The sequence below is a fragment of the Sciurus vulgaris genome (genome assembly GCF_902686455.1).
Source record: "Sciurus vulgaris genome assembly, chromosome: 3".
NCBI classification, from domain to species: Eukaryota; Metazoa; Chordata; class Mammalia; order Rodentia; family Sciuridae; genus Sciurus; species Sciurus vulgaris.
In genome coordinates, this window is record NC_136463.1 from 7,736,131 (window position 1) to 7,755,562 (window position 19,432).

The 19,432-nt window shown below is 52.8% G+C and overlaps 2 protein-coding genes across 2 annotated transcripts in view; one reads left to right on the forward strand and one right to left on the reverse strand.

The window, feature by feature from the left end:
• Positions 1-19,432, forward strand: part of SLC39A11 (solute carrier family 39 member 11) — a 398,609-nt gene that overhangs the window by 7,796 nt on the left and 371,381 nt on the right. The window lies entirely within an intron of this gene.
• On the reverse strand, positions 10,040-16,221 carry SSTR2 (somatostatin receptor 2). The gene is made up of 2 exons (XM_079132340.1): positions 15,967-16,221; positions 10,040-12,315 (listed from the first exon to the last, which is right to left on the reverse strand). The coding sequence occupies exon 2, from the start codon at positions 12,226-12,228 to the stop codon at positions 11,119-11,121; it is 1,110 nt and encodes a 369-aa protein (XP_078988466.1). The 5' UTR covers positions 12,229-12,315; positions 15,967-16,221; the 3' UTR covers positions 10,040-11,118.

Here is a 19,432-nt window from a genome sequence, read left to right on the forward strand (position 1 = left end):
ACCTCAGAATCATCAGCTTTGATGATAAATGTCTGTGGGACATTTTCCTCTTGGGCCCAGCAGAACTGGAGGAAGAGGTGGGATGCAGCAGGGTTGAGCCCACCTGTCCTTGGGGTGAGCCATCGGCAGGCCATGCCCCTTGCTGATGTTCACACACCCCAGCATGGAACACGTCAGCTGAGAACGCGTTTGGACCAGGAAATCAGGTCTGTGAGGAAACTGCCGCGCTTCAGCGGCAGGATGTCTTTCTCCTACGTGGGTTTGCCCGGGACTGAATCTGAGTTGTGGATTTTATTTTGTGATTTATCAGGTAAATCAGAAGTGTCAAACATGCTTGGCCAAATCTGGATGATAAAAGAATGTGAATCCTCAGACATGAGAAAATTTACAGTTTGGGTCCTTTGTAAGTAGAGTTTTGGGGAAATGTAACCAGTGGACGAAATTGTGTTGACTAGCCTGGTCAGTGGCTCATAAGTTTTTGGTACAGGAGGGGCACTTACAGAGTCTCTTGCTGGACCTTTAAATTTGAGATGCTGTGCAGGGGAGTTTAAAGCTTGCAGGATGCCAGGAAGCAGGGTTCTGTGATGGCCAGGCCAGAGTGGAAGTGCGTCTTAGGACTTTGGGCACCGGCGTGCTGTCTGAGTGGCTGGAGATTTTGCTTGTCATTTCTTCTGCAGCTCCCAGCAGTCCCGTGGTTACTTTCTGAAAACCTCGGGCTTTAGATCACTTCTAACAGGGGAATGCCCTAAGGGCTTCTCACGTGTATCTTGGTGGAAGTTTTAACTTGGTGTTATTCTAATACACCATCAGCAGCTTTAAGAATGCTGGGATGGCTGTGCGGTGGCACACATGTAAGATCCTAGCAACACAGGAGGCTGAGGCAGGGGGATCACAAGTTTGAGGCTCTAAGTAATTTAGGGAGACCCTGTCTCAAAATAAAAAAGTAAAAAGGGCTGGGATGTGGCTCAGTGGTCAAGTGGCCCTGGGTTCAATCCCCAATTACCTACCCGCCCCAAAAGAGTGCTGGGATCCCCAGATGGGGCAGTAGACAATGGGGTGCCGCGTGCGCCCATGTGCCTCCCCCTCTGCGTCCACGTTACCCCTTTCTGCTCTGTGCTGCGTAGTCTGCTTCACCGGCTCGCGGGGGCCAAAGGGTCCTCTGTGATTCTGGCGGGGGCTGAAGCGCATGACCCTGCCTGGGGCTGGGCGCTCTCTGGGGGTGGTGACATCACTCCCTCCACTTCTGCCCTGGGACTGGTGAAGTCCTCCGCTCTTACCCAGCCTCTGGGCCCCTGTCCACCCTACGGCGGGCTTCAGGCTGCCCACAGCTCTGTGCAGCTCCCTCGATGCACCGGTTTCTCTTGAGTGTGCCATCTGCTTCCAGCTGGACCCGCGAGCGACACAGATGGCCCTCGGCCTGGGATGCACGCCACCCCCACCCCCCCACCCCCGGTTGGCACCAGGCCCAGGCCAGCCGCGTCCCACTCTGCGGAAGGATAGACAGCTCAGCCATCGTAACACGCCACGAGCTGCGCAGCTCCTCAGCGTTCCGCAGTCGGGGCCCTGTGTGGGGAGGTGGGCGCCTCCCCTGGCCCACCCTGAGGAGACCAGGGTGCAGCTGGGTTCGCAGAGGACAGGGTTCTCTAGCCAGAAAGGACACCCTTCTTGTAGCAGAGTGTCCCATTTCAGGTAGACACGAGCTCGCATTTGCTGTCTGTCACCGCAGCTTGCCGTCACCTTGCGTCACATGACTGGTTTTGCGAGTGTCAGTTAAACCTTCTGCTAAGGGCAGGTCTGGAAGCCGCGGGTTAACATGAGCCAATGTGGGGAAAGGCCAGCTATATCAGAATCAAATGCCTGGTCTTCTTTTTCTCGATTAGAAGTGGGCGGATCCTGCAGGGTGAGGTGGCACACGCCTGCAGTTCCAGCTACACGGGAGCCCGAGGCAGGAGGATTATTTGAACCCAGGAGTTAAGAGACCAGACTGGGTCACATAGCAAGACCTTGTCTCAAAAACAAAAACAAAGGATGATTTCAAAGAAAAGTAAGGGAACCCGGTTTTCACCTCTGTCTGATGACTGGCAGAGTCTTTAAATGATTCTCTTTCATCCAACCTTGACAAAGTTCCGGGAAGCAGAAGGTGTCATCCCTGTCTGTGGACGCAGCCTGTCTCATGGGGTGCTCACCGGAACTGAACCGGAGGATGCATATCAAGTGCGTAGAGTAGGGCCTGGCACAGAGAGGCTGGTCATGTGGGTGCCTTCCTTTTCTGATTGACTCTCTCTCCCTCCCTCTCTCTCTCTCTCTCTATATATATATATAGTATGTTTTCAGATGGGGTCTTGCCAAGTTGCCTAGGCTGACTCCAAACTTACGACCTTTCTTCCTCAGCTTCCCGAGTAGCTGGGATTACAGGCGTGTGCCCCCATGCCCCAGGCTCAGAGACTACTCTAAGCAGCTGTCACTGGAGATGTTGGATTTGGGTGAAAGGAAGATGAGGAGATAATGAAAGGGTGTTTTCAACCCAATTTCTAAACGCTCGATGTTTCTCCGTGGTCAGTTTTGCTGTCCCCGACACTTGGCGCTTCCTTACGGCTTTCCTGGACCCACTTCCATCACCGCCCTGGTGACGATCTGCACTGGGCTGGTCCTCGATTCTTCTGCACAGAGGCTGCAGGATGTTAGGAGACCCTGGAGGCCGGTGCAGGGCAGCCTGAGGGCAGGGGCACCTCACCAGCAGCTGCCAGTTCTCAAGCTTTCCTTTTCCTCTGTTCCCAAACAATTGTTGATGAACTTGGCAAAATCTGGACAGTATTTCGTAGCCTTCTCGGCTGAGATTTTAAAAATCAATCATAAAATTCTAAAACCGTCTCTAGTTGAGGCTCTTGGGGAAGCTGGAAAGAGAGGGTTCTGTCCCTGAGACTCTGGTGGTTTCCTCGAGCACGTGGGATACTTCTCAGAAGTGGGTGGGGACAGAGGGGAGTTCACAGCGCAGGCCTCCTGGACAGACTTCAGCGTGAGTCCCTTCCAGAGAGAACACGGCTGCATCAGAAAGTGCTTTATAAAGCAGTGCACGCATAAATACTTTTTAAAAGTCACCAAAAAAGAAGTACTCGCCTCTTGTTATTTAGGGTTAGGACGGCACACTCACTTTTAATAGCAAACATGGAGATGAATTTATCTGGGAGAGAAATGCACATGATTGCAGAGCCTCCGCAGAAAGCAAGAGCAGTTTTCTCTATCCCCTGTACACACGGGCCGCGCAGGGTGACGCCGGCAGGAACGAACTCCTTCAGAATAACGTAAGAACTCCAGCCCAGGGCTCACGCGTTCCTCGCATCTGAAACCAGCAGTCACAGAGTTGAAACCGGTTTGCAGGCGGGGCTGCCAAAGGTTTTCCCTGGATGTCCCAGGATGTCCCTGGACATGCCAGGAGGAATCCCATCCCTAGAGCGTAGGAGGAGCAGGAAGCTTCATTCGGCTTTCTCAGACAAGGGTGGCAAGGAGCCCGAAGGTTGGCTTCCTGATGGCCACCACTTACAGGGAGAAGGGGGCACGCAGCCACGTCGGCGTCACCCAGAAGACACGAGAGGGCTTGAGCAGCACGGGGGCTTGCGTGTAAAGCTCGCCCGGTCTCCTTGGACAGTGACTGATCTGTCTGTGAAAATCCGTAGCTGTTTGCTGGTGAGTGGCAGCCAGAGAGCGATGACAGATCAGCTGTGAAACGAGGAGGAAGAGGACAAGGAGCTGGCCCAGCACGGGCTCCGCTGGCTTCCAGTGCGCCCCACGTCAGCTCCTCGCACTTGAGCACTGATTGTTACCAATGAGACGTCCTCAGGATGCTGGGGACGCCGGTGGGGACCTTCCTGGGGAAGGCTTCCAGGAATTCTGGGCAGTGGAGTTGTCCGTTCTTTTTTGCTGGCAAACAGAGTGAGCTTGGCGGCTGCGCGTGGGTCTCCACCAGCTGGCCAGGCTGGCCCGTCTCCTCCTCCAAGTTGGAACAGATGGGAAACCGGTGCTCATTAGCTGGTTGTTCTAACTAAGCATCTTTTTCTCCTGCTTAACTGTGGATTAAACTGCTCTGTCAGAGGGGATGGGAGGACCAAGAGGAGGGAGCTGGGAAGAAAGAGAGTGAACCCCGGGTCTGGACCATCAACGTGTGGGATTCAGAGCCTCTGCTGGGTCTCCCCCTCGAAATTGGTTCCCAGCCTCATTGTATGAAAACGAAGTGTCCCTTAGTAATGCTTTTAAAGGGGTATCATGGAATTCCCAAAAAAGGAATTAAAAAAAAAATTTAAATATAAACTGTTACAGAACGCTATTTTAAAAGTTTGGTGGAAGATACAGGAAATGAACTCTGAATTTAAAGAGAGAGACTCCCAGCTCAAGGGCAGTCCATCTTCTATGTTGACCTCACTGAGAGTACCTGGATCTCTGGTGACATGGGGACTTCTTTTATATTTGGAGGCAGGGACCGTGTTGCCCAGATTGGCCTTGAACCATGGGGCTCAAGTGATCCTTTGGCCTTCAGCCTCCCAAGTGGCTGGGATTGCCAGGATCGCCAGGATCGCCAGGCCCAGCCTTCTTGGCACCCTTCCAGTGAAGCCAGGTTTTCCTTGGGAAATGACCTGCCACATCCCTTCCTCTCTTGGGTTCTTCTCCAACAATTAAGATTTACTTTATCGTTCCCGGAGGCAGTAAGGAAGTCCTGAAAATCCCAACCCTGTGAATATCTATTTCCATGTCTGCCCAGGAGCCCCGAACCTTGTTGCTGGTAGCAAACTAGATTTTGTGTCTGCTCAGCTGGACCTGGAAATGTTCCATGGAAGGCTGAGGACGAATGGGCCTCCCTGGCCTTGAAGACAGCCCTTCCCAGAGGCCCTGCGTGGAGAGCTCGGATGGATGTTCTACCGCCTTGGCCCTCGGAGCTGGGAGACAGGGAAGGTGGCCGTGTGACGGTGCAGAGGAGGAGAGACTTCCCCTGGGGAGGGGAAGCCCGCAGAGCCACCCACTGGGGAGCCTGGGAGGGAGATTTGGGTGATTGTCTTAAACTGCCAAAAAGCACTTGAGCTGAAGCCAAACAAAAAGCACGTCTTCGGGGAGGCCAAGCCTGTGCTCCTCAGCGCCTGGTGTGCCGGCTTGGCAGTGCAGCAGGAGCCCGCTAACTTCATTAACCTTGAGGACAAACCCTGGGGAAGAGACTTCTGTGCCTCAGAGAAGGGCGTGCCAGCGCCCTCTTTCCCGCACACACTGGCAGCTATCTAGAGAGCTAGCAGGACCAGCCCCGCAGCCCTGGAGGCAGGCTGCCCGGCACTTTGGGGAGACTCTTGTGGAGGCATCCCCACGGTGGGGGAAGAGAACGGCAGCTCTGTTCTTGGTGGCCCTGAATCACAGCTTCCTCTTGGCCTTCAGCCTTAGATTCGTATCAAGAAGCGTGGGCGTGGTTGGGTGCGGGGAGAGGGTCTGTTTGAGATGCTGTTCCCGATGAGGATCAATTAAAAAATGATTTTCAGTGATTTTCCTGCAAAAACATGACTGCCAGCAGTACATGTGCTTTAAGATGACTGAATGGTGGGGACGATGATACCGTTTGTGCCCTTTTGCCAGTTCTATTTTTTTTTTATTGAGGTGGCCTGTCTTATCAGGGTCAGCTGGCTGGGGCCAGCCTGCAGCTTGTGGTCTGGCATGGAGTCTGCCGGGTAAAATATTGGCTGATGCACTGTGTTCCTTTCCCCATCGTGACATCAGTCTAGGAACAAAATGACTGAAGATCCCTAGACTTCAAACGCGTTAGTGAAATGACAGTTCCCTCCTTCTGTTGACGTTGTTGAGAGTCCCTGCTTTGAAGGTCTGGCCTCAGTGATATAAAATGTGTATCGTGTATTCAGTGGGTCACACACATGCCTTCCACGTGTACCACATGGGTGCTTTGCACGTCTGGGCACACAACACCCGGACACCCCTGAGTGTGTCCTGCACGTGTATGAGCATCACGTACGTCCCACACCTGTGCTCTCTCATGGTGCCAGGGCATGCTGTCACGAGTGAGTGAGTGTGTGTGTGTGCTTGGGAGCACAGGAGGAAGTACTAATGCAGAACGTGAGAGGTTTGGAACACTGTCCATGTCGCTGGCTAATGTGGAGCCTTGGTTGTGTTGTACGAGGACTTTGTGGGTTTCCTGTTAAACATCATACTCATCAGAAAAATGTCAGCTCACTCAGCAGAGAACAGGTTCCCTGACCTGGGGCCGCCAGTGAGGCCGAGGAACACTGCCCAGGAATGGCATCTGGTGCCTGCTGCGCCTGGCGAGTTGGCCAGCAGCCCACTGAGATGGCTGGGGGTCTTCTCCCCTTGAGGCAGTGGTTTCTCTCCAGGGCCTGGTACTGGCCACTTTGCAATCTGCTCTTTGTAAGGAGCCGCGTTCAGTGCTAAGGCGGTCTTCTTGGTAGACCTGACAGTCCACAGGGCCAGGCACTCCTGGGCCTCCCCTTCTCCCTTCGGTGACCTCCACCACAAAGGGACCTTCTTTGCTGCTTAAGCAATTGGAGGTGCCCATCACCGAATAACTGGGGTGGCCATGGCCATGGAATGGCACTTCAGGTTCCTCTGTAAGGGGTCTCGTGTCTCATCCCGCGAGCCCCCCATCCCGCCAGGCACCAGTATCCAAGCCAAGAGTCCTTTCTTCCCCTGGTCTATCCCCTGAATGACACGGGGAAAGAGAGAGATGGTCAGGGGAGCCTGTCCCCTCCCGCCTGCCAGCTCGGGCTCCGCCCACCAGCAGCTGAGCCCTGGGCTCTCTCATGCCTAAAATCTCTGTCCAACAGGAGGCAGGTGTTCACTGGACCGGTGATCCAGGCACAGCATTTCATTTTAATGACATTACACTCACTTCTAATCTTAGGAGAATCAATAATGCTTTATCGTTGGCTTGGTAAGGTCTGGGTTAATATTTAGCTCTGTTTTTAAGCACAGTCCAGATACACATGACCCGAGGGACAGCCACAGAGGAACAGCTGCACGATCTGCCCTCCTCTGTGGCTGCTGACCGAAGGAGGGGCTGGGCAGGCCTTGAAAGTGACCAGGGGGGCTGGGGGTGTGAAAGCGTGTCCTTGAGATGCGAGTCGAAGCCCAGATGGTCCCGAGTCAGGTAACTGACAGCTATAAAAGTTGTCAGCGGTGAGTGGAATATGGTCACTTTATAGAGGAACCACTGGAAAAAAATGAGAAACTGCCTATGAGGAGGTTCCCAGAAACTCACACGCTGTAAGCCAGACACGCACGTAGGTACAGGTGTGCTCTGAAAGAATGTGCGATGGGAAATCCTGCGTTTTTGAAGGTGGCAAAAATGTGGATGAGACAAATGATTGATTTTAAGTCATTACTTATGACCCTGTTCTTGTCAGTTGCTGTGATTTTTTTTTCTTTTTTTTTCTTTTGCAGTACTGGGTACTTTACCACTGACCTACATCCCCATCCCTTTATTTTTTAAGACAGGGTCTCACTAAGTTGCTGAGGCTGGCCTTGAACTTGTGATCCTCCTGCCTCAGCCTCTCCAGTCTCAGGGGTGACTGGAGAGGCCCTGGAGCCTGGCTGCAGTAAGGACACACACTTTAGAAACACAAACCAGACTTTCCACCAACCTTTTGATGATTCTCTTGCCACCTGTCTTCATCAAGGCCACAGTTCCTGTTGTACTGCTGTGGTGACCCCAAGCGTCCCCTGCATGGTCCTCTTTGGGATCTATGTAGGAACACGTATCTTGGCAGCCAGTGGCTTCCTATCCAGCCCAGCCACCAGGCCACCCTCTTCTCCAGCACTGTGCTCTTCTGGGGGCAGCTGGGGCTAAGGGCTTCAGCAAGCGATGCTTACGCTCCGTCAAGAGGAGGAGGTCAGTTTTGTGTAAGCCGATAGACTCCGGGTCACCAGCTCTGGAAGTCCCACCCGCCAGCCACGTTGTCCTCTCTGCATGCACGCGCCATCCACTGCCTTCTTAAGATCGTCCTAAGCCGACGTTCCAACTCCACGTCCAATGTCACCCACCTCTCAGTTACTGAAACGCAAGTTAACATCCGTCAGCCCAGGCCCCAGGGTCATCTTGTCTTTCTCTCTGAGTCCACTTGGGTTTGATCAGCTCTTAGCTAGCCATGCCAAGGAAAGGTACGTGGCTTGCATAACTCAGTGATTAGATACCCTGAAATCGGTGGGTTGCCTTACTTCTTATTCCCTCTCAGCATCCAGCAGATTTGTTTTCATCTGAGGCTAAGATTACATTTTTAAATTAAAATCATATTAACGGTTACATGAAAAGGTTTATTCCCTCTCTTAGATAAGAGAAAACCTGAGAGCAAGTCATCCTTGAAATAGGCATTTCGAAAAGTGGAGAATACATTTCTGGGTAGTGGAAATTTGATTATGTATTTGGATGAAATCAGAGCATTGGTCTCAAAGACCCCTTCCTTTGGCTTTAAAGTGACCATCCTGTTGCTGAGGGCCCCCAGTACTGGGTATGCATTTCATTTCCAGGTTGTCGGTGGCTGCTCTGGACCTCTGTTTTCAGGAACATGGATACTGTAGAATTACCCTTATCTTCCTCAAAACGATTTCTGCCAATTCTTGGTCCCTTGGCATCATTTCCTTAGATAAAAACAAAACAAAAACCCCAGAATTTATACAAAGATATATAATAATGGTAAAATTGTGTTTATAGTGTTTCCTTCCAAACCTTTGCTTATTTTTATTTAAAAAAAGCCACTCTCCATTAAGTGAGGCTACTAAGAAGCAAGCCCTGAGCTGAACTTGTAGCTAGCTTTGCCTTTAGCAAGAGTGTAGGATTTTACGGCATGCGTTGTTTTTTTTTTTGCAATGACTTTCCCAATAATCTTAGTTTATGATTGCACCTCTTTTTATTTTTAAATATTTTTATTAGTTGTTGATGAACCTTTATTTATTTATTTGTATGCAGTGCTGAGAATCGAACTCAGTGCTTCACACATGCTAGGCAAGTGCTCTACCACTAAGCCACCATCCCAGCCCCCAAAGATCAGCTGTAACGGGACTACCTAAGCTGGGGATCGAACCCAGGGCCTTGTGCTTGCGAGGCAAGCACTCTCCCAACTGAGCTATATCCCCAGCCCCTCTTTTTATGTTTGCATGAATTCATTTGCCGATCAGAAATCTTATTGAACATATTTTTCTAAGCCACAGTAAGTACTTTTGGGAATGAGGTGGTGCGAATTACACAGAATAAAGCCAGCGCGTTGTCCCAGAGAGCCACAGGTGGAGACTGCCAGCCCTCACCAGGGAGCCAGGAGAGGAAAGCTCATCTTTAAGTACAGCAGACTCTATATGAGATGTTAAGAGTGATGCTTTCCTATAAAATCCAGAGATGGTGTCATCTTGCAAACACCTGAGTGTGCATTTCTTCATATTCTGGGCACCTTGACCAATCAATGAAAGGAGGATTGTTTCTTATCATTTGCACATAGGTCCAGCTACGACGTGTGGAGTAAAAACCCCTGATGCTCTGAAGTGTCTGTCTACAGCAGCCCCCAGGGTAGGGTCCAGGGCAGTAACCATATGACAGTTGTCTATAGATTAGCGAAGAAGGTGCCTGTGAGGGACGGGGCTCCTCCAACACCCACACCTGCAACCCCCCTTATACACACAGCTTAGCAACTTTGTGTGTGTGTGTGTGTGTGTGTGTGTTTTGGTTCCAAGGATTGAACCCAGGGGGGCTCAACCACTGAGCCAACATTCGCAGCCCCCTTTAATTTCTATTTTGAGACAGGGTCTCGCTAAGTTGCTTAGGGCCTCACTAGGTTGCCAAGGCTGGCCTGGAACCTGCAATCCTCCTGCCTCAGCCTCCTGAGTCACTGGGACTACAGGCGTGCACCATGACACTGGCCGTGTGTGTGTTTTATGAACACTGCGACTTCCAGCCTTGTGTAAAGCCCTTTAGAAAGCCCTCTGAGGACTTGCTGGATTACATTTCCATTTTCTTTCATTAGGAAGCCATGTCTGGCATTAAGGGAGGAAAAAAAACAACAACCCAGCAATTTCATGGTTTCTAATGAAAGTATAATTTTGCTTCATTCTTACTCATTTTCATGGTGGGGAAATAAAATCGTGCCCCCACAAGAATCATAGTCCACTTTTTGCCTTTCAGGTTAGTGGTTTCCCCCTCTGTGGCTCCCTAAGAAAGAATAAAGCAAATTGAGAAGACGAAAAACAGAACCTTATAATAAAGCAGGCTTTGTGTTGATAAATGCCATGATTGATGACCATGAGCATTTCGATTCTTTCGAGTCAATGAGTAACTGATTGTATCTGAGAACAGGAGACTCACAGGTTTATATTCTGGGTCTTCAGATGTCTTCTCCCTTCCCCCTCCTGCGCTGGGCCTCGGCTGCTTGAAATAAATGAGGAAAATACCCAGTGGAAGAGGCAGCTCTGGGGAGACTGGACGCTTATGTAACTTAGGGGGCCCTCTTAGGAGAAGGAATACAAAAATATCTTACTTTCACAGTAATTTACAAAAGCATATGACCACAGGGACAGGCGCTCGGGTGTGTCCTGGGCTTGGAAAGGCCCATGCGGGAGCCACCCCTGACGCGTGAACTCTGTCGGCCTCACGCCGAGTCCCATTCCTCGTGTTCCACGCTGCGGCATGTGTCCACCGCACCACGCGCACTTCAACTTGCTACTCGTGTACCGAACACAAGAAATGTAAAGTGACGGCTGTACAGAGACTGGGCATTATCTACACGTGTAAATATAAGAACACAAGTTTACACACTGGGCTTGAAGCTCACAAACACACACATAGGGTTTTTTGTTTGTTTGTTTGTTTTTCTTTTTTTCTTTTTGTTGAACTTGAGCATCCCTCAAGGTCGTAGGTCTCCAGACTTTGAATTTGTCTGCCGGCATTCGAATATTCACCTTGAGCGGGAGGCAATCAATGTGATCGTTACCTATCAGCACTGTTCTGTGACCTGGGCTCGTGTCGAGCGACCCTCGGTTCTAGAAGCCAGGTGTGCAGGTGGGAGGAGGGAGCAGGGTCTGAGAAGGGCGTCCTCCACCGGTGGGCACATCGTGGCTGCTTCTGTTCTGCCAGGCGGTTTAGATGCTGGTTTGGAGGTCTCCGTTGAGGAGTGTCCTCTGGGTCTCCGTGGTCTCGTTCAGCCGGGACTTGTCCTGCTTGCTGTCGCTCCGCTCCCCATCATCCGTGCCGCTCACCTTCACCAGGCAGAGGACGTTCTGGAAGCTCTTCTTGAAGTTGTCAGACAAGAAGGCGTAGAGGATAGGGTTGGCACAGCTGTTTGCGTAGGTGAGGACCACCACAAAGTCAAACATGCCTTTAAGGGCCGGGGTGGGATCGATGGCCACGGAGACGGAGGAGACGTTGAATATGTAGAAGGGGAGCCAGCAGAAGATGAAGACGGCCACCACTATGGACACCATTCGAGTGACCTTCTTCTCGGACTTTTTCCTCTTAGAGGAACCCACTCGGATGCCAGAAGACTTCACCTTGATGATGATGAACAGGTAGCAAAGGCAGATGATGGTGAGTGGCACCAGGAACCCCAGGATGAACGCGTAGATGATGAACCCTGTGTACCACGCCCCCGACTCACCCGGCCAGTTGATGGTGCAGCTGCTTCGCCCCCGCTGGTTGCTCCGAAGCCCAGCATATATCATGATAGGCAAGATGACCAGCAGGGAGACCCCCCACACAGCCACATTGATCATCTTGGCTGTCCGGGGTCTCCTCCACTTGGCCGACTTGATGGGGTGGACCACAGCCAGGTAGCGGTCGATGCTCATGACCGTCAAGCAGAAGATGCTGGTGAACTGGTTGATGCCATCCACAGTCATGACCACCCGGCAGATGGCCTTGCCAAAGGGCCAGTGGACCAGCGCCACCTGCATGGCCAAGAAGGGCAGCCCCAGCATGAAGAGTTCGTCTGCGATGGCCAGGTTGAGGATGTAGATGTTGGTGATAGTCTTCATCTTGGCGTAGCGGAGGATGACATAAATGACAAGAGTGTTACCACACAGCCCGACGATGCAGACCACGAAGTATATGAACGTGAGGACCGCGTTGCTGGTCACGTCATAGTACGGCTCCGTCTGGTTGGAGTTGTTGGCTGCCGACACGGAGCCATCGAGGTCAAATGGAGAGGGCGGCCACGCCTGGCTCTCATTGAGTTGCTCGAACGCCGTCTCCATGGCCGCCTTTCAGTCTGAGAGCCAACCAGCCCCCAGCTCTTATTCCCCCCTCACTGGGCCCTGGAGGTCAAGGATCCACGGTGACATCTGGAAGGAAACAAGAGGGGCCCAGCAGTCAGTCACCGGCTATTTAAACTCTGGCCAGCTTTCCACCTCTATGGCTTATCCTCTTAGATGAACTCTAAATGGGGAAATGTGTTATCTTTCTGGGCCAGTGTCACAGCCACCAGCCCCGCGCAGGCTCGGGTGGCAGGGGAAGGGCCAGGGCTAAGCGGTCGTCTTCCACCATGTACGTGTGGGGGCCGTGGCTTCCTTCCCGCCATACTTTGACTCTAAGGCGTTGACTGTGCAGCTGTCGGAACTCAGAGGGTCTTGGCGCTGGTACCTAGAGCCCTTTCCCTTGAGGATGTCTCTGGGGGCTGGCTGTCTGCTTGGGGGTCTTTCCCTTCTGAAACCCGCGGTGAGAACCCCCCCCAGACCCTTGTGGTGAAGCCAACCTGGGCTCCACGGCAGAGCCCATGTGACCTCATGCCCAGCAGCCCACCGCTGGGCTCCACTGGGTCCGCTGACCTGGGAGTCACGAGGGCGGCACGCAGAACCCTCGCATTGTGCGGGGCTCGTGACTGGGACCTCAGAAGTGTTCCCCCCCACTTTCCCCCCTCTGCCATCTCATTATCTCTAATTTATTGAAACCTGCCCACACATGGAATCAATTTATAGTCTTCAATATAAAAAATAAAAGTCTGGCTGGCTTTCATTTTTTCTTTTTTTAAATACATGCTTCAGTTTAGTTTTTTCCATTTCTCTGATCCCCCAATGCTTGATTCTGCTACATAGAACAAAATGCTTCCCTAAGGTCCCTGAACCGGGTGTAGCTCCAGAGTGCTAGCAACCTAGAGATTTCACCTACAGTCCCCTGATGGAGGACAAAAAATGGGAGCCAGGCGAGGGACGAGGGACACGTTGCTTCACTGACATGAACAGAAAGTCGCAAACAGTGATGTGGTTCATTTACGCCCACATCCCCTCCAGGTGGGGATAGTTATCCCTGTTTTAAAGACGTGGAAACTGAGGCTTAGAAAGTCTAAGCGACCTGCTTTCATAATTGGCAGTGCTGGGAAGTGAACACAGGCCTGCTCACCCGGAGCCTTCCGTGGGGCTCAGTGGGCTGGCAAACTAGCGGCTGGTAATTGGGCTCTGGTTTGAAGCAACTGACTCCTGCGTTATCCGCACGTGGAGAAAAATAATTCCAGCACTGGTGGCTCGGCTCAGGATAAAAAACAATATGCGAGCCCATAATTAGATGACTTATCCACGGTTGTCAAAAAACCATCAGAGGCTGCTGGGCACAAAGACAGGGCAGGTGCCCTCTAGGAGGTGGTAACTTATCAGGAGACAGGAACAAGGGACCTAGGAGTGCCTTCCTTCCCTGGAGGATCAGAGGAGACTTCCTAAGACAACCGTGGAGCTGGAGCCTGAGTGGACGAAGAGGGAAGCAAGAGCACAGGGCAGGAGGTCAGTCCCGAAAGAGGCGAGATGGCCGGGGCTGGTGTGCCCAGCACCACTCGGTCCCGCTTGGCGGGCACATTTCCGCTGAGCAGGCTACGTCTCCTGGTGCCTGAGGATGGATTGGAGAGGGAGTGCTTAATGGCTGGAGAGACTGCAGAGACCTTCAAGGAGACGTAGCCACCAACAAGTGTCCCAGGCTCCGATCCATCCCGTACTGCCAGGCGCCTTGCTTAGTTGTTCTATGCTAATTTCCCCATCACACACTGTCCGTGGAGTGAGGTCTGGCCTTTGCGGCTCATCTTTTTTTGCAAGGGATCTTGGGGACCCAGGATTTCACATGTACATAGGGTAAACATGTAAGCTGGCAGCTCTTAAGGAAGCTGTAAGGAAACTGTTTTAGCGTCGCTGCATTTACTTGGACTGTTTCCACTGTCATTTCCAACCCTCTCCTCAGTTAGTTGATTCTACAGACTCAGACTCTTATCCACGTTACCTGCAGTGAGAGTGTGCATTAACCAGAAGTCCTGCCAGGGTGGGATCTGGGTACCATGAATGGTCCACCCTCCAACACCAGGTAAGAGTGCAGACCTCTGGGGCTGCAGCAGCTCTCGCTAGAGCTTTGGGGATTTTGCCTGTGTGGCAGGGGAGAGGGAACAATGCTGCCCTTTCCTCTGGACTGAAATGCATGGGGGCCAGTCCCCAGCCCCTGAAATAGGCTGAGAAAGCCTATTTTGAAAGGTTGCCACTCTTGAAAGGTAGCTGAGGATGGGGTTGGAGCCGTGGTGAAGGGAAGGGTCGTGGTGGGCTGGGAGCCAGTAGGGAGCAGGAAGACTCCTCCAGGGAAGAAGTGGCTTAAATCATGGCAAGCATATTTAACAAAGCAATCTGAGTGACTTCCGTTTCATGGTTGCCCCACAGAAACTGGATTCCAAATGCCAAGCCGTCAATACCTGTTGGACTGTGGTTAAAATTAAATACCAGGAAGTTCGATGTTCTGCTTTATTTTTTCCAGCCTAAGAGTTGTTATATTCTGAAAACGGCCTGCTTGTTGGTTTCCTCTGAGATCGGGCAGTTGGAGAGGAGGGTGAGAGTGGCCTTGGGCATCTCCTCCCCTGTCCAGGGGTTTGCATCCCCAGAAATGAGAGCTGGGATAGGTACCTGGCAGCAGGGGTGGTCCTAAATCCCATTCTGCCCATCTTCCCTGCATCCCCCACCCCTTTAGGCCTCAGTCCCACCTCCCTCAGAGCCTGCTAACCTCAGCTGCATCTCTGGCTGGATCCCAGGTCCCCACTAGCAGAGAGACAACAGCCCAGCATGCAGAGCTGGAGCACCTAGGAAAAGCCCAGGGGCGCTGGCCAAAGGGGATGGGCCTCTGGAGGTGAGTCCCAGGATCTCAAAGCTAGTGCGGGAAAAGCCTCCCTTGATCAATTTGCTGACCCCTCACAGCAAGGGTTTCCTACAGGATTCCCTAACATTTCTAGGGAGACAAAGGGGCAGCAAAGACTGAGGACCAATATGTCTAGCCTTTAAACCCAGTAGGGGTTGTGTGCCAGGGACAGCTGGGAGTCATGACAGTGGCTTGGGGACTTGGCCATGCAGAGGTTAGGTCTCTTCAATCTAGGTAGACCGACGTCTCTGCCCAAGGGCTGGAGACTGGACCCCATGCAAGTCCCGTCCACTTTCCCAGCCGGTGGGGGGAGAAAAAAAAAAAAAAGGAGAGAATCCCCTTTCCTCCGCTGGTTGCTCCCATCGCCTGCCCCTCCCAGGCTCAGATCCCGGCATCTCTGATGCGCCCTTAGGAGCCCCAGGTTGGCACCCGACCCATACCTCACCCCCGCTGGCCTCGCTCTCTTGTGCCAGGGCTCTTTTGGAGGTGGCTAGGAGGTAACTTGTTCCCATCTCAGCTACCACCAGGACGGGGCTGCAGGGCTCACGCAACACACACGGGCAGGGGCTCTCCAGACAAGTCCGTTCCAGCACACACTATAGCTCCCCCTACTCACACCAGGACACCCGCTGTCCTTCATTCCCACTACAGTCACCCCCGGCAGACACAAGGACCGAGAATCCTGCACCCGAACCCGCTCTGAGTCGCACGGATGGGCTCACCATCACCAGCGCCCATGCACACAGGTGCCGGAGTGCGCTTCTCGCTCTTCCATCTCTGTGTGTCTCTGTGTTACACACACACACACACACACACATACACGGGCACGCACACAACCTCACCTTGTTTTCCTGCGGTAATCCGTTAACTGGGTTCGCCAGCGCTCAGTAGCTGTCCCCTACCCAGACGGGGAGCGCAGCAGCTTGGCGGGTGCCTGGTGCTCGGCGTCCAGGGCTTCGGGCCCCTTGGTCTCCCTTGACTGGCTCCCGTTTGCCCCTCTCGCGTCCCACAGGCAATCTGGCCGGCAGTCCGCCGGCGCCGAGCCGCGGACTGGCGCTCTGCGGGCGGGTGGAATTGGGAGCGCGCGCGCGCGCGCGCTGGTGGCTGCGCCGCTTGGACTGGCCCAGCTGGGCAGGAGCCCCTCGGCACATTTCCCCACGCCCCCCTCGGATTACGTCACGGCAGCTTCGCTCCGCCCTCCGGGTCCTGTAGGAGGACCCGGGTGAGACAAGTGGAGGATCCTGCGGGCGGCTGCAGGCAGAGCTGGCGGGCACCTGGCGGGAGAGGGAGAGGGCACCCGCGTGCGGGGGCGCGAAGGGTGAAGCGGTTTGTCGCTCCAAGGCTCATGGCAGGGAGAAGTGTTGCTTTTCTCCGATTTCGCAGCATCGATTCCGTTTCACCCCAAATATTCCAGGCAGCTGGCGTGGCTTCTGGAGTGACCCAGACTCGCTCAGGAACCTCTGCGATTTTCTAAGTCGCACAAGTTTGCAAAGTGGTATCAGCCCTGGGCCAGCCCTGGGCATAGGGTGCAGGGCGTAGGACCAGGGAAAGGGCAGAGAGAAAAAGGACAGCCCTTCTCCAAGCAGTCACCACTGCCTGCGGGTCGAGGCGGCACCCGGATTCCGATTCGCTCTGCTCAAGGAGCTGTCAGAGACTCAGCGGGATGAAATGATCCCGACTCCCCCGAGTTCCACAACCCAGAGGCCCAGCGGCCGTACAGGTCCCTTGTACAGTTACAGCCTGCCAGTCACACCTCCACATAGGACGTGGCAGCCAGCCCCTCTTCCTCCGTGCTGTGAAGGGAGCAAAGAGGACCGGGCAGAAAGAAGTGGGAGTTGTGTCGCATGGAGTTGCAGCGATTTATTTTTTGACTGTGATGATTCAGCCTGTGTTCCGATAGTTTAATAAGTCATGATCAATCCACAGTCTCCCTTTACTCACCCTCCTTCGAGCGTGCGCACACACTCTCTCTCTCTCTCTCTCTCTCTCTCTCTCTCTCTCTCTCTCTCTCTGGGTACAGTTTTAGAGTATGGGCAGCCAGGAAGCAAACCCCAGTTAGCTTTCTCTGTGGGCCAGAGCTGCCTTGGTCTGTCCATCCTATTTTCTGATTTCCAGCTCACCAATGAAAGGCCAAGTCCAGAAGCCATTTAACAGGTGGGATAATCGCTGAAGACTGAGTGACTGGGAAGGGAATCAGTAGCAGTGAGCTGCTTGTAGGGATGGAATCAGAGGCTTCCAGTCTTCATCTGTCTCTGGGTTGTTGGTCATCCTGGAGCCCAGGGGCTGGAGGAAACACAGCCAGTGAACGTCTGCTGTCCCAGTCTCCCTGTAGATTTGTGTGTGTGCTCGTGCAAGAGGGGGCGGGATGGGCAGCTCACCAGGAGAGGGTGTGTCCCTGTTCCCCATCTACTGGAAGAGGGAGAGGCCATGGAACTGAGCTCAGGGAACCTGCATCCTGTGGCAACACAGTTGTGATAATGCTGGTGGCCCCAGTTTCAAACCCACAACCCCCCTAGTTTCCAGGGAAGGAGGGGGAGAAGGGAGCCAGGAAGTTCCCACTCTGCCCTCAAATTTCTTCACCTTTTATCCTGTAAAAGTTCTCTAACTGTTGAGGGCAAATTCATGTATCACGTAGATAGAGTAAACATCATTTTCCAACCAGTGCAGGAAATGAACAGCTGGCTCTCAGTGTCTCCTCCCTAGTGGAGGTGAGCCCTATGGGCAGTGCCTTGTTTGAAGATTCATTATGTTTATATGCATACCACCAGCCAAAACAAGCGGCTCCTGAAAGGTCAGCTAAATAAGCACCCCCTTCTGAGACAACTTGGGGGTCTCTGTGTGCTCCCATGGAATTCCCCCTCCATGCACTTTCCTTGGGAAGTCTCCCGCCTTGTCCCCCATAGGTCATGCTGGGCAGGCCCAGCCTGGAACAAGTCCTGGCCCCATGGGTCTTTCCTGCAGCTGGCCCCGTGTGATCTGAACACATTGACCTCAACAACAGAAAATGTGTCATCTAGAACAATTGTTGATTTTTATCCAGATCATTTATGCTTCCCCGCCCCCACTTGTGAGTGCCTGGGAAGGGCTGTGTGACTTTGCTGCCCCCTGTACTCCGCAGGCGGCCTCAAATTCCTATTCCCTGTTTGATTCCTCCTGGCTGGCCACCCCCACACACCCCTGTGGGCAAAGAGAAGTCCAGCTCTCCTTCCTCAGTGGTTCCGAGGTTCGGTGGCTCCGTTAGTAACTAAGTAACAAAGGCTTGAGTCAGAGAAATAGAGAGGTTGGGAAGGAGATAACCTCCACTCTGGCTTGTTCCGTATCTTTAAAGCAATTAAATAACACCTTTCCCCCTTTCATCACTTATCAGAGGGACAATAGGTGGCAGGAAATTAAGAACAGGATAGGACAAAGGGCCAGGCCAGTGCACCGGCCCTAATACAGGGAGATGTGCTCAGTGCTCGCTCTCTCTCTCTCTCTCCCTCTCCCTCTTTCCCTCCCTCCCTCCTGGAGAAGCTTCTCAGCAAAGACACTGAACTCCCAAGAAGGTCGTTGCTTCTCTTAACTGCTTAATAAATTAAATGTAGGAAGCTGTTACTTTGCAATCAATTTGGTGGAAGTAAATATGGCAATTAAGCCTACAAGAAAGCAAGCCGTCCTGGAGGAGAGTCGCAGCGAGCGGGGCATGTGGACGCCAACCCAGGTGTCCAGTGTGGTTTTTATTGTCTCCATGGGATGCCCAGGTGAGGCTCCTCGTTTCTATCATGGGGAGAGAGCAGCTCCTGCCCTCCTGCCACGCACAATGCAGGCTGTAGAGGGAGGGAAGGTTCTCGTGTGGTGGTCCTATTTCCCAGGCTCACTGGAACCTTCCTGTTCTCAACCAGTCTGTCCATTGTCCCCTGCAAACCATCTGGATCTTACCAGAATCGAAAGCTCAGCTTGCACATTCACTCTCCAAAACTGTTTTGTATCTGATGACATGAACAATTCTTTCTGCTGTCCTGGGTCCTGATGTCTGTTTAAGGCATTGTGGGTTAATCGTCTCCTCCAGTGCACAAGGTAGGTTAGCGTGAGACCTTTCCGGAGTGTTTCCTGGAACGCTCATTCTGCAGGAGCAGACAGGTCTGGGGAGGCTGCCACTCCCTGCCTTGTGGATTCGTGAAGCTTGTTAGGACTACCTGGAGGTAACTGTCATCAAGGATCCATTGTGTACATGCGGTGGCGAGGGCACAAGCTATTCTCTCAGCTAACCCTCCTCCTTTGTGGCACACACTGTCTGCATTTGTTAATATTGTCATTTTGAGAAGTCTT